Here is a 16623-nt window from a genome sequence, read left to right on the forward strand (position 1 = left end):
TAGCGGCTACAGGTGGCATATTATCTCACTGTTTTATTTGTGGCAGCAAGTAAACAACACTATAAAGACTGTAATAGCATTGTCTGGTTTTGGAGATCAAAGTACAGAAATAACGTTTGTGCCTCTGTAGTTTCTTGCTCTCACTCTCTCACACACATTTTCATTAATTTTCTCTCCAGTGAATGAGAGGATGATGGGAGCGGACTCTGACCCAGTGTGTTTGTGAGACCATTGTTGGCGGTTCCATGGTCCATCTTGTGTAAGCTTGATTTGTAATAGCTTGTGCGTTAGTTTTCCACCCTGCTTACCTCATACCCGGGGTTCAAATACATTTGTCTGATGCAGTCATTCACAACGCCCCTACTGTGTAGCAGAGCGCCCCCTCCCAATGCCATTGGCACACCCATTTGTTGTTTTTGTTGTCTTTTATGAATGATGTCTATAGAGGCGGAACAGGAATGTAGGTTTATTCCTGTCCATAGCCAGTAAAACAATACACCATTCACATTATACAGTTTGGTTGGCACACATGTGTACACTTCAGTATCAGTTGACTTTTACAACTGTAAAGTGGTAGGCTACCGTATGATTCTACAGGAACCTTGTCAGAGCAGTATATCAAATAGGTGTCCACCTAGACAGACACAAACATGAGCTATTCATTGAGAGTCAGGGGAGTAAGTAACATGTTCATTTCATCATGTGGATTCTGTCATTTGACACCGATCTATTGTAGATGATAACCCCATTCACAAACCAACATATCCAGACATATTACTGAGAGATGTACAGATAGACATACCAACAGACTACAGGCACACATACACAACAGCAGGAAAGACACAAGACAGTATGAAAACCTGAAAAGATATAGCCAAGCTATCATTGCTCATTGTGTATTTATTCCTCATGTGATTTTTTTTTCTTCTTCTTCTATATATATATATATATATATATATATATATATATATATATATATATATATATAATGCCTGCATTTCTCTGCAGGCAAGCACACACACACACACACACACAATCATCATGCACTCAACGCATGCTGCTATGTATAACAAAGGATTTGCAGAGGGATGTTCCTTTACCTCGAAGTAATACTTTCAAGTTCTGATACAACTCAAAGTCCACAAAAGATGCATTATACACAAAAACGCAACCCCTCCCGACTGTCTCGACCAATAGAATTTCCAGTGGGGATGCACGCCCGCGCCACATCACTCAGCGTTCGTCACCCGCCCGATAAATAGCACTTTGTTTCGAAAAATCGTTCTTCTCAATTATTCCGAATTACTGGGAGGCAGGAGAGGCAATTTGTCTATTCGTTTTCTGCAATTGGTGTTAACTTTGTCATATATTCAAGTAAGTTTTACTTTCAGCTTCATACTTGCATCATTTTCACGATTAGCTTATCTATGAAAAGGCTCATAAATGGCAAAACGAGTTTCTGTTTCTGGGCTACAACGCTTAAAACAGAGGCTCTTAAATATTGCAATGGAATATTGCAATGTTTCAACCCGATGTTGCAAGAATATCTTGGATGTTTGCAATGTTTGAGGCTCCATGCGGTATGCGGACCTCTGCAGCCTATGCTCTTCACTTCTAGTCATTTTTTTAATGCGTTGTAGGAAAAATGTTTAATGTCAAATGTACACGTTTGTGCAGATTTATTTTTCTTCAAGGTTGATATGTTGACTTTTTTAAATCGAAAACCGTTTCTGTAACTCAAGAGCGCACGCATGGCGCGTGAAACACGCCACAGAATTGTTTAACTTCTAAAAAATATTTACGTTGAGTCCTCCTGAATCTGATCAAATTTGATGGCTCTTTGCCATCTATATGGTGTGAATGATTTGACTGACTTCTATAGTGAACTATGAACCTATTTGTCCTATGTAGGGGGAAGGTAACTTATTAGCTTTCAGACTAAAGTTCAAACTGCAGACAAGCCAAATATTGACAGAGTTGGGGAGGGGGAAGGGTCCTGGTGGTTGATGTACTGTTAGTGTTTGAGACTATGCAACACGTTAACAACCACCAGAACTAACTGGAGTACATAACTGGATTTGGGTTAATGTATTGAATTCTGTTCTGAGTTCTCTTTTCTTTTCTCCACAGGATGACTACCCAGTTCCCATCCCTCTCTCCGGAGCAGAAGAAGGAGCTCTCTGACATTGCCCAGAGGATTGTGGCTCCAGGGAAGGGCATCCTAGCAGCAGACGAGTCCACAGGTGAGGAGGCAACGCTGGGCATGGATGAGTGGGTGGCGGGGCGAGGTGGGAAACTACTGTTGTGTTTTCTCAGGAAGTAGCAGTGTTGGCCATCTGAAGGGGGTGTTAGAGGGAGATGTTAAGAAGCTACAGGTATCTGTCATTCTTACATTCTTTCCCATAATTTCTCTAATTAACTAGGCACAATGGGTAAGCGCCTGCAGAAGATCAACGTGGAGAACAACGAGGAGAACCGTCGGACTTTCCGTGACCTCTTATTCTCTGCGGTTGACCCCAACTGCATTGGCGGAATCATCTTCTTCCACGAGACGCTGTACCAGATGTCGGATAAGGGTGTCCTCTTCCCCCAGGTCATCAAGGACAAGGGCATCGTGGTCGGCATTAAGGTGAGAAGACCAGCAACGTCCAGTCCCTTTTTGAATGCCATTCTTGATCTGGGACAGTTTGCTTGGTGAAAACAGGACAGGGAGGAAGTATTTATTTTCAAAAGTACTCGGACAGGACCTGAGGCTATGCTGCAGTTGTAATGAAGGACGCTCGTCCCATATACTACTGATAAGACTGGTTGAGTGTAGACAATTATGACCACACGCCCATCCATCCAACAAGTAATTACTGGCTTCACTTACCAAGATTGGATGTCATATAGTGACACTAAGGATTACACACTACTGGGAAAGGGGTTATAGTTTGAACATTTTGTTTTCTAGGTGGACAAAGGCACAGCTGGTCTGAACGGAACAGATGGAGAGACTACCACACAGGGTAAGATTATGCTCTTTATTTCTGTTGCAACTCTAATAAAGCCCTGTGTCAAATCTGAAACACTTTGAAACCAGTTCCTGAAATCTCCCAAGACTACATTGAATCCGTTTGACATGATGGATTGCAAACTGTCAACAGTAAAATGCGTTGCATGACTATGAAAGCAAAGACTGAACAAAAATATAAATGGACCATGTAAAGTTTTGGTCCCGTGATTCATGAGCTGAAATGAAAGATTCAGAACTATTCTGTACACACAGCTTGTTTCTCAAATTGTGTTTACTTCACTGTTAGTGAGCATTTTGCCTTTGCCAAGATAATCCATCCACCTGACAGGTGTGGCATATCAAGAAGCTGATTAAAAGGCATGCTCATTAAACATGTGCACCTTGTTAAAATAAAAGGCCACTCTAAAATGTGCAGTTGTCACAACACAATGCCACAGGTGCCTCAAGTTAAGGGAATGTGCACCAGAGCTGTTGCCAGAAAATTGAAGGATCATTTCTCTACCTTAAGGTACTGCCAACGTAAATTTTAGAGAATTTGGCATTAAGTCCAACCGGCCTCACAACTGCAACCCATGTGTGTTGGCGAGCGGTTTTGCTGATGTCAAAGTTATGAACAGTGTACCCCATAGTGGGGGTATGGGCAGGCAAAAGCTACGGACAACGAACACAATTTAATTTTATTGATAGCAAAATTAATGCACAGCGATACCGGGACGAGATCCTGAGGCCCATTGTTGTGACATTTTATCCGCCACCATCACCTCATGTTTCAGCATGGTAATGCTCAGACCCATGTCGCACGGATCTGTACATTTCTGGAAGCTGAAAATGTCCCAGTTCTTCCATAGCCTGCATACTCAGACATGTCACCCATTGAGCATGTTTGGGATGCTCTGGATTGACATGTAGACGGATATTCCAGTTCCCGATAATATCCAACAACTTCGCACAGCCATTGAAGAGGCGTGACATTTCACAGGCCAAAATCAACAGCCTGATCAACTCCATGCGACGGAGATGTGTCCCGCTGCATGAGGCAAATCGTTGTCACATCAGATACTGACTGGTTTTCTGATCCACACCCCAGCTTTAATTTTTTTTATGGCATCTGATCAACAGATGCATGTCTGTATTCCCAAACAGGTGAAATCCATAGACTAGGGCCTAATGAATTTTTCAATTGATGGATTTCCTTATGAACTCTAAATCTTGGAAATTGTTGCATGTTGTGTTTTTTATATTTTGTTCAGTATAATATCATCCTTCCTCATCAGGTCTTGATGGACTCTCTGAGCGTTGTGCTCAGTACAAGAAGGACGGTTGCGACTTTGCGAAATGGAGGTGTGTGCTCAAGATCTCCGACGCCTGCCCCTCGGCCCTCGCCATCGCAGAGAATGCCAATGTCCTCGCCAGATACGCCAGTATCTGCCAACAGGTGTGTGCATGCCATGATAACTTCTCCCTTCTAAAACTATAGTGCCCTGTACCCTAGGATAGGATCAACTTTAATGTCCCAGAGGGGAAGCTGTCAGATGTACAGTACTATTGCTGTACCTGACTTCACAAAAACTAACAAATTATCAGAAATTCCTTAATGGTAAGGTTTGTCTACATAAGTGTGTACACGTGATGTTAATTATTTTTCTCTCGTCAGAACGGCCTGGTGCCCATCGTGGAGCCAGAGATTTTGCCTGACGGAGACCATGACCTGCTGCGCACTCAGTATGTCACTGAAAAGGTGAGCTCATAACCTTGTTATACACTCAAATCTGTGTTGGCCTTCAGGTAATACCAACTGTTATTTGAATCACATTTCTCAGTTGTCAATTTCTCTTTCACAAAGCCAGTGCTGGACTTGTTTTAACAGCACGAAATTACAAACGTATCAACCCAAATCTCTTAGTCACACTCCAATTGACATGGCTGAACTGAACGCCTCTAAACCATCCTTCTCACCAGGTCCTGGCAGCCACGTACAAGGCTCTGAACGACCACCACGTCTACCTGGAGGGTACCCTGTTGAAGCCTAACATGGTCACTGCTGGACACTCCTGCCCCAAGAAGTTCACCCCCCAGGAGGTTGGCATGGCAACCGTCACCGCCTTGAGGCGCACCGTTCCTGCCGCCGTTCCCGGTGAGCCCGGGTTAGGTGGTTTGAAGGAGTAAAACATGTATATTTAGTTGCGATCAGGTGACGCTAAAATGAACTCTCCACCAAATTGCTTAACCCCCCCTCTCTCAGGCATCACCTTCCTGTCTGGAGGTCAGAGTGAAGAGGAGGCCACACAAAACCTCAACGCCATGAACCAGACGTCCCTCCACCGGCCTTGGAAGCTCTCCTTCTCCTACGGACGTGCACTCCAGGCCTCCGCCCTCGCCGCCTGGAAAGGCAAGGCCGCCAATAAGCAGTCAGCACAGGACGCTTTCACCTCCAGAGCCAGGGTAAGATGGTGGGGCTATTCTAGGGTAGAGTGGACAACTTACTTACTGGTGCTGACTACAGGGATATCATTGGGAAGCTATTGTATGGTGGCGGCCTCTTTACTTAAAATGAATTGGGTTCAAATTGTCTCCTTCCTCTCTAAGCTTCATTCTGGAAACACATACTTTCCCCCCTTTTTTCTCTTACTAAATCACAAATTTTAATTTCAGAGCAACGGTTTGGCCTCCAAGGGAAAGTACACAGCGGTCAGCAGCGATGACCAGGCTTCCATGCAGTCGCTGCACACAGCCAACTATGTCTACTAACTAGAGAACATGGCAGACGCAAGGAGCAGAACACAACCTTGAGAAATTTGTCACCTGCACACAAAGCAGGAAATTATTGAGCTGGGTTGTCTGGTTTTACTGGTCCCTCCCTTCCATGTTGACATTCCCTAATGACAGATCCAGTTGTACAAGTTATTCTCTGGAGTAAATGAAATAAACAGTGCAAAATAAAGCCTTTGTAAAAGTGTCATGCTGTTGGGTACAAAACACTTAAGGGGATTGTTAGTATAATCCTTTATCAATAGGCAAAGCATTGTATGATAACACTGAATGAACTCGATTGTCTAGGGTTGTTGGCTGGATTAAAAAGGATGAATTTCCTGGGGAGGTGGTCAGATCATCCTGTTGGCCAGGTGCAGCAGGTTGTTCTGGGCCTGTTTGGGGAACTGCTAAGTGAAGGGGTGGAACAGCTTCAGGATGCTGGGCAGGTTGTTCTGGGCCTCGTCCACTGCAGTCCAACCCCAGATGTCACTCTCCTGAAGTGTGCAAATAAAGTTTCGGGGGGAGTTAAATTTAAGGATTGCGAACTGGGAATGGAAACCTTGGTATTAATAATTTGAGTGCTAACGAAGTCATTGCTGCCCCAGGACTGCAGCTATCATGTCACTGGTAATAAACAGCCAAACCCTTGTCATATTTACAGATAAGGCAGTACCAGAGGGGTGGCTCCGTACTCCAGCAGCCTGGACACCATGGTCCTCTCCCTCAGCCTGACTGCAATGTGCAGCGCTGTACGGCCGTTATAGTCACTCTGGTCCAGGTTCACTCCAGACAGGTACCAGGCTTGCAACAGCTGGTAGTCCTTGTTCTGGACAACCCTGATCAAAACACAAAATGGATATGTACCCACAATCTACAATTGAAAATACACTAGATTGCTTGGATATTTTCACACTATCTTCAAGCTGCAATATGTAACTACCTGACAATTAAGAAATTGATTATGGATCTCAATGTCAGCAAGTCTAAGATCTGTTCTGTGCTATTTCTACACTTGTTTAAGCATCTTACTTTTTTGTACAACAGCCAGAAATACAATGTTTTTGGACATGGAAAATATTTACAGGCAGTTTAGATGGTATAACGATGCTCTACGCTGTACTTTGTCACAAACTGAAATTAGGTGAACAATTTTAGCAACCAGGAATTGACGGCGCAACTCCTGCAAAGTGCATCTTTAAGGATTAGCACAACATTTTGCTTAGACACTGACAGATAAGATGTATATGCTGTGACCAAATGCCTAGCTAGATAAGATGTAGACTCACTTGATCAGCTCCAGCCCGATCCTCACAAGCTCCAAAGACAGAGGGGCTCCTTTCAGACGCAGGATGCGGATGATGTCAAAGTGCCTGGAAGGAAAAATTACAATGGATTACTTTCAGTCATTCCAGACACACCATTGTATGCTTATTTGTCAGTCAGCTGATATTCATATCACAAAAGCAAATCCTCTTCACACTGCACCGGTTCTTGATGGCCAGGTGAAGTGGTGTGTATCCAAAGCGGTCTTTGAGCTGGGTGCTGGCTCCTTTACCCATCAGGTACTTGACCATATCCAGCCTGCCCTTCTCACAGGCCTTGTGGAGGGGGGTGGTGCCGTCGTAGTCCCCACAGTTCACATCCATCTGCGAGAGGAAGGGGGAGGGAGAGAGTTTCTCAGACAATGTGTAAGGTGTCTGTGTGTGGCGAAGAAATCCTCACCCTCTCCAGGATCTCCTGCAGGGAGAGGAAGTCATTGTTCTCCACACATCCACAGGCGAAGGAGGGCAGCAGCTCCCCGATCATCACTTTGACCTCCTGAGAAATCGATGGTGGGTGAATATCAGTCATGTTATTGGTCAAAGGTCAGAATAACTTCATGAACCATAGGAATTGCTACTTGGTAACACACTTCTTGGCTCTTGTTCTTCAGCCACTTCAGCTTTAGCACTTGGCCTACCCAGTGCAGAAACCTTCTGTCTCTGGTAACAGTGCCCAGAATTATGATGGGTTTGGTGACAATATCCGGTCCGTCCTGTGTGCTGTCCATCTCTGCAAGGATGATTTAGAAGATGAGTTTATGGGGTGGTAGCCAATTAAATAGGCTACACCCAATGATGAAATGAACCCAGAGTGATCAAACTTTTGTTTTTTTAAGTAAAGTCAGCTAGTCATCTAATAAAAAAATATATATATATACAGTAGGAAGAGGAATATATTAAGAGGTAGCTTGGCCTACTAAAACCTTTGCTTTAATAGTTAATATTAGCGTTAGACAACTTTTTAGTGTTGACTCTAGAACTAATTCCCCAACATTGTAGTAAAGTAGCTAGCTAATTGACAATGTATTTACGCATAGTAAGAGCTCAAATACCCATTGCAGACTCGAATTGGACATAACATTCTTGCACTTGCTTGCGAGGCTCACCTGCGGCCTGCTGAGTGCTGCTCTCGATACTTGATGTTATGGTGGTCAACCTGACCGTTGACCACTTGGGTCGTCACTAGTTACCACAGTAACAAAGTCTTATTATGGCTAAACCCCGCCCATTTCTACAATTTATCTTCTAAAATCTGATTTTACCCTAATTTTATGCCCCATCTTAAATTAAGAGTAACATTTTAGATTACATTACTTTTTACGACTTTGTGGCTATGCTAACTAGTGACAACCGTTGACTTGGTCGCGAGACAAACTGGCCTAGCTAGCTAGTACCTTGAGGAGGTAATTGCAGCAGAAAAGAACATCACTCCTCTAACGGTCAATGTTTGCTTAAGTGGCTTAGCAAAAGCAACGTGGCAGGTGTTACGTGGCAGGTTAGAAGAATTAAAGTGGAAAGTTAGGAGAACTAACCTAGCAGCAGGTTAAGGTTAGGAAAAGGGTTAGGCTTAGCTAAAATGCGAAACGGTCTTGAGTGGCAATCAATCTGCCCAATTAGCTGAAAGGGCTGCCATACATATATTGATCCTCCCACTTATTTCACAACGCCTACGTTGACACACACTACATATGCAGTTACCAATTACTCACATTAAGTGTACCATATTTATGACCATAAGGAATTGCCAGCTATGTTAGCAGAAGATGTCATACAACATCTCACTGAAAGATAACTCCCGAAAGAATTGCCCAGGTTCTATTCCACTTACTGAAACATTGTTGATTACCACCAAAGCAAGGTGGTAATCAATACAATTTTCAAAGATTTGACTTGAGTTACAGTTTATATAAAGAAATCAGTCAATTGAAATGATCTATGGATTTCACATGACTGGGAATACAGATATGCATCTGTTGGTCACAGATATCTTTTTTTTTAAAGGTAGGGGAGTGAATCAGGAAATCAGTCAGTATCTGGTGTGACCACCATTTGCCGCATGCTGCAGGACACATCTCCTTCGCATAGAGTTGATCAGTCTGTTGATTGTGTTCTGTGGAATGTTGTCCAACTCCTCTTCAATGGCTGTGTGAAGTTATTGGATATTGGTGGGAACTGGAACACGCTGTCGTACATGTCAATCCAGAGCATCGCAAACATACTCAATGGCTGTCATGTCTGGTGAGTATGCAGGCCATGGAAGAACTGGGACATTTTCAGCTTCCAGGAATTGTGTACAGATCCTTGCGACATTGGGCCGTGAATTATCATGCTGAAACATGGGGTGATGGCGGAGGATGAATGGCATGGCATTGGACCTCGTGATCTCATCACGGTATCTCTGTGCATTCAAATTACCATTGATAAAATACAATTGTGTTCATTGTTCGTAGCTTATGCATGCCCATACCATAACCCCACCTTCACCATGGGGCAATCTGCACTCAAGGTTGACATCAGCAAACCGCTCGACCACACAACCCCATACACACTGACTGCCATCTGCCCGATACACTTGAAACCGGGATTTATCCGTGAAGAGCACACTTCTCCATCATGCCAGCGGCCATCGAAGGTGAGCACTTGCCCACTGAAGACGGTTATGACGCTGAACTGAGGTCAGGTCAAGACCCTGGTGAGGACGACGAGTACGCAGATTAGCTTCCCTAAGACGGTTTCTGACAGTTTGTGCAAATTCTTTGGTTGTGCAAACCAACAGTTTCATCAGCTATTCAGGTGGCTGGTCTCAGATGATCCCGCAGGTGAAGAAGCCGGATGTTGAGGTCCTGGGCTGGTGAGGTTACACGTGGTCTGTGGTTGTGAGGCCAGTTGGACGTACTGCCAAATTCTCTAAAATGATGTTGGAGGTGGCTTTTGGTAAAGAAATGAACTTTAAATTCTCTGGCAACTGCTCTGGTGGACATTCCTACAGTCAGCATGCCAATTGCACACTTCCCTCAAAACTTGAGGCATCTGTGGCATTGTATTGTGACAAAACTGCACATTTTAGAGTGGCCTTTTATTGTCCACAGCACAAGGTGCACCTGTGTAATGATTGTGTTGTTTAATCAGCTTTGTGATATGCCACACTTGTCAGGTGGATTACCTTGGGAAAGGAGAAATGCTAACTAACGGTGATGTAAGCAAATGTGTGCACAACATTTGAGAGAAAGAAGCTTTTTGTGCTTATGGAACATTTCTGGGATCTTTTATTTCAGCTCATGGAACATGGGACTCACACTTTACAAGTTGTGTTTATATTTTTGTTTGGTATATGTCAATTGTAAAGTCTTTTGTCTGTAATGTATTTTTTTCGTTATGTGTCGGACCCCAGTAGGACTAGCTGTCGCCATTGGCGTCAGCTAATGGGGATCCTAATAAATCAAATCAAACCATCAGACAATAATCAGTTGACATTATGGACCACCACAGGTGAGTGGTCACCAACAGATTTGGGGTCCAAAAAAAAAATCCTCAGCTTGCCTGATGAGGTGGTGGTCATCACACCACTGCATAAACCTCTGTATCTCTGACCTATACACAGTAGTGTCAGTGTCTATACATTAGATCAAGAATGGCAGTATCATCAGAAAACTGGACAATATAATTATCAGGGTGACTACTTGTACATTTATTTGCAGTGTGAATAGGATGGGTGAACTCACACAGCCTTTGGGGACACCTGTATTAATGACCTTGGGCTCAGACAAGATCTGGTTCAGTTGGACCTGCTGGGTCCTGTTGGTCAGAATGAGTGACACCACCTGATGGTATAGGGGTTGACTGACCTCTGTCTGAACTTGCTGAGTAGGATGTGTGGCTGCAAGGTATTAAACTAAAATCCCCAAATAGCAGTGAGGCATAGGCCTTGGGGTTCTCCAGATGTTGCAGGATGAGATGCACTATGGTGAGGATTACTTCATCAGTGCCATGTTTTTATTTGTAAGCAAACTGATACGGGTCCAACAGTGTGTTTAGTCTGACTGAAGCTTACACACCATCATCTTTTCAAGACACTTAAAATGGGGGTCAGAGCAACAGGTCTACATAAACAACAACCTGTAATTTAAATGGATTTTTATTTGGATTTCATGTAATGGACATACACAAAATAGTCCAAATTAAAGTGAAATTTTAAAAATTACTTTAACGAACATGCACTTGTGGAACGGTCGTTAAGACACTAACAGCTTACAGAGTGTAGAAAATTAAGGTCACAGTTATGAAACCTTAGGACAGTAAAGAGGCCTTTCTAATGACTCTGAAAAACACCAAAAGAAAGATGCCCAGGGTCCCTGCTCATCTGCGTGAATGTGCCTTAGGCATGCTGCAAGGAGGCATGAGGACTGCAGATGTGGCCAGGGCAATAAATTGCAATGTCCGTACTGTGAGACACTTAAGACAGCGCTACAGGGAGACAGGATGGACAGCTGATCATCCTCGCAGTGGCAGACCACATGTAACAACTATTGCGCAGGATCGGTACATCCGAACATCACACCTGCGGAACAGGTACAGGATGGCAACAACAACTGCCCGAGTTACACCAGGAAGGCACAATCACTCCATCAGTGGTCAGACTGTCCACAATAGGCTGAGAGAGGCTGTCCTGAAGGCTTGTAGGCCTGTTGTAAGGCAGGTCCTCCCCAGACATCACCGGCAACAACGTCGCCTATGGGCACAAACCCACCGTCACTGGACCAGACAGGACTGGCAAAAAGTGTTCTTCACTGATAAGTTGTGGTTTTGTCTCACCAGGGGTGATGGTCGGATTCTCATTTCTCGTCAAAGGAATGAGCATTACACCGAGGCCTGTACTCTGGAGTGGGATCGATTGGAGGTAGAGGGTCCGTCATGGTCTGAGGCGGTTTGTCACAGCATCATCGGACTGAGCTTGTTATCATTGCAGGCAATCTCAACGCTGTGCATTACAGGGAAGACATCTTCCTCCGTCATGTGGTACCCTTCCTGCAGGCTCAACCTGACATGACCCCCCAGCATTACAATGCCACCAGCCATACTGCTCGTTATGTGTGTGATTTCCTGCAAAACAGGAATGTCAGTGTTCTGCTATGGCCAGCGAAGAGCCCGGATCTCAATCCCATTGAGCACGTCTGGGACCTGTTGGATTGGAGGGTGAGGGCTAGGGCCATTCCCCCCAGAAATGTCACGGAACTTGCAGGTGCCTTGGTGGAAGAGTAGGGTATCTCACAGCAAGAACTGGCAAATCTGGTGCAGTCCATGAGGAGGAGATGCACTGCAGTACTTAATGCAGCTGGTGGCCACCAGATACCGACTGTTACTTTTAATTTTGACCTCCCTTTTGTTCAGGGACACATTATTCGATTTCTGTTAATCACATGTCTGTGGAACTTGTTCAGTTTATGTCTCAGCTGTTGAATCTTGTTATGGTCATACAAATATTTACACATGTTAAGTTTGCTGAAAATAAACGCAGTTGTCAGTGAGAGGATGTTTCTTTTTTTGCTGAGTTTATGTATTCACCCCCTTTTCTATGAAGCCCCTAAATAATATCTGGTGCAATCAATTACCTTCAGAAGTCACATAATTAGTTAAATAAAGTCGCCCTGTGTGCAATATAAGTGTCACGTGATCTGTAACCATCTCAGTATATATACACCTGTTCTGAAAGGCTCCAGAGTCTGCAATACCACTAAGCAAGGGACACCACCAAGCAAGCGCAACATGAAGACCAATAAGCTCTCCAAACAGGTCAGAGACAAAGTTCTGGAGAAGTACAGATCAGGGTTGGGTTATAAAAAAATATCCGAAACCTTGAACATCACACGGAGCACCATTAAATCCATTATTAAAAAATGGAAAGAATATGGCACCACAACAAACCTGCCAAGAGAAGGCTGCCGACCAAAACTCACGGACCAGGCAAGGAGGGTATTAATCAGAGTGGCAACAAAGAGACCAAAGATAACCCTGGAGGAGCTGCAAAGCTCCACAGCAGAGATTGGAGTATCTGTCCATAGGACCACTTTAAGCTGTACAATCCACAGAGCTGGAATTTACGGAAGAGTGGCCAGAAAAAAAACCTTGCCAAAAGAAAAAAATAAGCAAACACATTTGGTGTTTGCCAAAAGGCATGTGGGAGACTCCCCAAACATATGGAAGGTACTCTGGTCAGATGAGACTAAAATTGAGCTTTTTGGCCATCAAGGAAAATGCTAAGTCTGGCGCAAACCCAACACCTCTCATCATCCTGAGAACACCATCCCCACAGTGAAGCATGGTGGTGGCAGCATCATGCTGTGGGGGATGTTTTTCATTGTCAGGGACTGGGAAACTGGTCAGAATTGAAGGAATGATGGATGGCGCTAAATACAGGGAAATTCTTAAGGGAAACCTTGGTCAGTCTTCCAGAGATTTAAGATTGGGACAGAGGTTCACCTTCCAGCAGGACAATGACCCTAAGCATACTGCTAAAGCAACACTCGAGTGGTCTAAGGGGAAACATTTAAATGTCTTGGAATGGCCTAGCCAAAGCCCAGACCTCGATCCAATTGAGAATCTGTGGTATGACTTAAAGATTGCTGTACACCAGCGGAACCCATCCAACTTGAAGGAGCTGGAGCAGTTTTGCCTTGAAGAATGGGCAAAACTCCCAGTGGCTAGATGTGCCAAGCTTATAGAAACATACCCCAAGAGACTTGCAGCTGTAATTGCTGCAAAAGGTGTCTCTACAAAGTATTGACTTTGTGGGGATGAATAGTTATGCACACTCAAATTTTGCAGTTTTGTCTTATTTCTGTTTTTTTTATACAATAAACAATATTTTGCATCTTCAAATTGGTAGGCATGTTGTGTAAATCAAATGATACAAACCCCCCAAAAATCTATTTTAATTCCAGGTTGTAAGGCAACAAAATAGGAAAAATGCCAACGGGGGTGAATACTTTCGCAATCCACTGTACTTTAAAATATGCATTTTTTTCATTCAGCTTCACACTCGCAACCCCCCAAATCCTTCTTGGGGCATCGCGACCCCCCAGCTTCAGAATCACTGATCAAAATATACCTCTTTGCAATTGTTAACAATTTAGTTAATAAAAAGTCTTTAAGAACTTTTAAGCCTTAGAAGTTTAGTACAACTGCCACACTGGTATATAGTATAATTTTTTGTTGATTTATTTTTTAAACAGGACGAATCTGAGGGGGCACATGCCCTTGTGCCACTGATTACTGTACAGTATTATTGATATGTTATTATAATTTATAGTTTCCATTGATCAGTTAAAGGACCATTTCTGGCTATAACTATACATCTCCACTAGGGGGAGTAGCATACACAAACACAAGCAATCAGAACACGTTTTGTTGGTAGGTGATTTTACATAAATCTGCTGAAGTGAAGATTATCAGGAACAGGTGACTAGTATGTCTCCTCATTTTTAGGTTTCACTCAGACCTGACAAGATAATATCCTCTTTTACCCCATCTTAATTGTTTGAAAGACAGACGGCTGGACGAGATTAGCTGGACAACAACCTACAAAACATACAGATAAAGATGAGGAGAGATACCGAAAAGCATAAGCACGCATCAAAACTGGGACCGAGCGACTGCAAAACAGCTTCTATCTCAAGGCCAGCAGACTGTTAAATAGGGCTACCACCCGGTTACTCAGCCCTGTACCCTAGAGGCTGCTGCCATATGTACATAGACATGGAATCACTGGTCACTTTAATAATGGAACACTAATCACTAATATACAAGCATTTCCATACCAAATAAGTTTTGAACGGTCTTCTAACTCGGAATAGTAAATTGGAAGCTCAGGCCTCTTTCTAGAGCTACGACCTGAAGATCACTGACGTCATCATGATTAGACCTTGTTTTTTCCCCAAGTTCACAGTTGTCTTGAAAGCACAATAAATCCAGAGAATAGCAGACTTCGATGACAGTTTGATGACAAAATGTGCCCCTTGTATGCAGCTGCGTAAATGATGTAATATGCCAGGGAGATATGTATACTGTAGCTAAGAAAGTCATACTAAGTGTATGTTGCATAGTAAACTGTTAGCAGCCCATAAGCCTCACCCTAATAATTTGGTATATTTTCTCATCTTAATTTCGCCTACTGTTCTGACTTGGTGATGCACATGTAGCCTATATCCTGTTTTAGAGAAATGTAATCATCGGATATTGTAAGAGCTTTCATTGTCTGCTTATATGCCCCCTTTATCACTTGGTGTACTGGGAGAACACTGTAACAACGGCCCACGTCCGTCCTAGCTCGCTCATTAATATCTTAATCGAAATGACGGATTGCCTCTTATACGCTAGTCGTCCCCTAGTTTGTACATCTCAATTGTCATTAGAAACTACATTTTTTAAGCAAGTCAGCCATATCAGCTATGTTTTTTTTAAAGGCAGTAAATGAGACTGAATTAATTGTTTCGTTGGCAGACAAGGCTCTGCTGATAGCCAGATGTAGCAGAGGTGAGGTGTTGGGACTGCTGTTGGGACTCTGCTGTTGGGACAGCTTTATGTAGGCCCTAACAGTTTGAGGGCACCGTTTGTCACCGTTATAGTGCAATTAATGTGTTTAGTGTAGTGTTGTGTAGCGGCTTTGCTGGCATGCATCCCCCAATATATATATATTTTTTTACATGCTAGAATCACCACTGGCTGTAATTGCTGCCAAAGGTGCTTCTACAAAGTATTGATTTAGGTGTGTGAATACTTATGCCAATGAGATATTTCTGTATTTCATTTTCAATAAATGTGCAAATATTTCTAAAAACATGTTTTCACTCATTATGGGGTATTCGGTGTAGATGGGTGAGAAAAAAACATTTCCCCCATTGAGAATTCTGTCAGGGTGTTCACAAATGTACAGTGCTTCAGAAAGTAATCACACCCCTTGAGTTATTTCAATTTTTTTCGTGTTTCTGCCAGTGCTTGACTTGGGCAGGAGCTCACCGGACCGGAGCTGAGTACTGGTGTTGTGCCGAAAATGGAGAATTCTGGCAGGGGGGAGATTTTCGGCCAAACACCGGCACCTATTTCAGTCCAAGTCAAGCAGCTGGTTACAGCCTGATAACCTGAAGTCATTTAATTTAAACAATTTGTCAATAAAAACAAACACAGAAGTGTTGATTTGAATGTTTATTGTATTTTACACAACACAGGAAATGTGAATTGATTATATTTGAATCAAAATAGTTGCTGAATCATAACACGCTATTCATTCTATTTTTATTGTTTTAAAACTTTGTTAATAAGGAAAAAACATTTCCACATTAGCTATTGTTTATAGTCAACAGAAAAATCCCTTTAAATCTGTGTTAATCTCTCGTGGACAGATTCTCGTTACAGGAAATTACAAACTTTCATGAGAGAATTCTACTTCTGGGTAACCGAGATTAAACATATGTTAATATTAAGGCTTTGTTCACCATTGCTCTCATGTGGTGAAATGATTTATGATGCATATGTAACGGA

General features: G+C 43.1%; 2 protein-coding genes across 3 annotated transcripts; one reads left to right on the plus strand and one right to left on the minus strand.

Moving 5' to 3' along the window:
* Window positions 1–1217: 1217 nt before the first annotated feature.
* Window positions 1218–5957, plus strand: LOC112256106 (fructose-bisphosphate aldolase B). Its single transcript, XM_024429098.2, has 9 exons — window positions 1218–1374; window positions 2131–2243; window positions 2424–2629; window positions 2954–3008; window positions 4291–4451; window positions 4671–4754; window positions 4976–5150; window positions 5259–5458; window positions 5669–5957. The coding sequence occupies exons 2-9, from the start codon at window positions 2132–2134 to the stop codon at window positions 5762–5764; spliced, it is 1089 nt and encodes a 362-aa protein (XP_024284866.1). The 5' UTR covers window positions 1218–1374; window position 2131; the 3' UTR covers window positions 5765–5957.
* On the minus strand, window positions 5864–8666 carry si:dkey-74k8.4 (L-asparaginase). Of its 2 annotated transcripts, none has more exons than XM_024429099.2 (7): window positions 8196–8666; window positions 7680–7819; window positions 7490–7585; window positions 7253–7413; window positions 7054–7137; window positions 6441–6603; window positions 5864–6261 (listed from the first exon to the last, which is right to left on the minus strand). In XM_024429099.2, the coding sequence occupies exons 2-7, from the start codon at window positions 7815–7817 to the stop codon at window positions 6175–6177; spliced, it is 729 nt and encodes a 242-aa protein (XP_024284867.1). In that variant the 5' UTR covers window positions 7818–7819; window positions 8196–8666; the 3' UTR covers window positions 5864–6174. The 2 variants fall into 2 exon arrangements, with proteins under 2 accessions (XP_024284867.1, XP_042181754.1); XM_042325820.1 differs by having other exon boundaries at window positions 8142–8666.
* Between the last annotated feature and the right edge of the window lie 7957 nt (window positions 8667–16623).

This window comes from Oncorhynchus tshawytscha, linkage group LG08, assembly GCF_018296145.1.
Source record: "Oncorhynchus tshawytscha isolate Ot180627B linkage group LG08, Otsh_v2.0, whole genome shotgun sequence".
Taxonomy (NCBI): domain Eukaryota; kingdom Metazoa; phylum Chordata; class Actinopteri; order Salmoniformes; family Salmonidae; genus Oncorhynchus; species Oncorhynchus tshawytscha.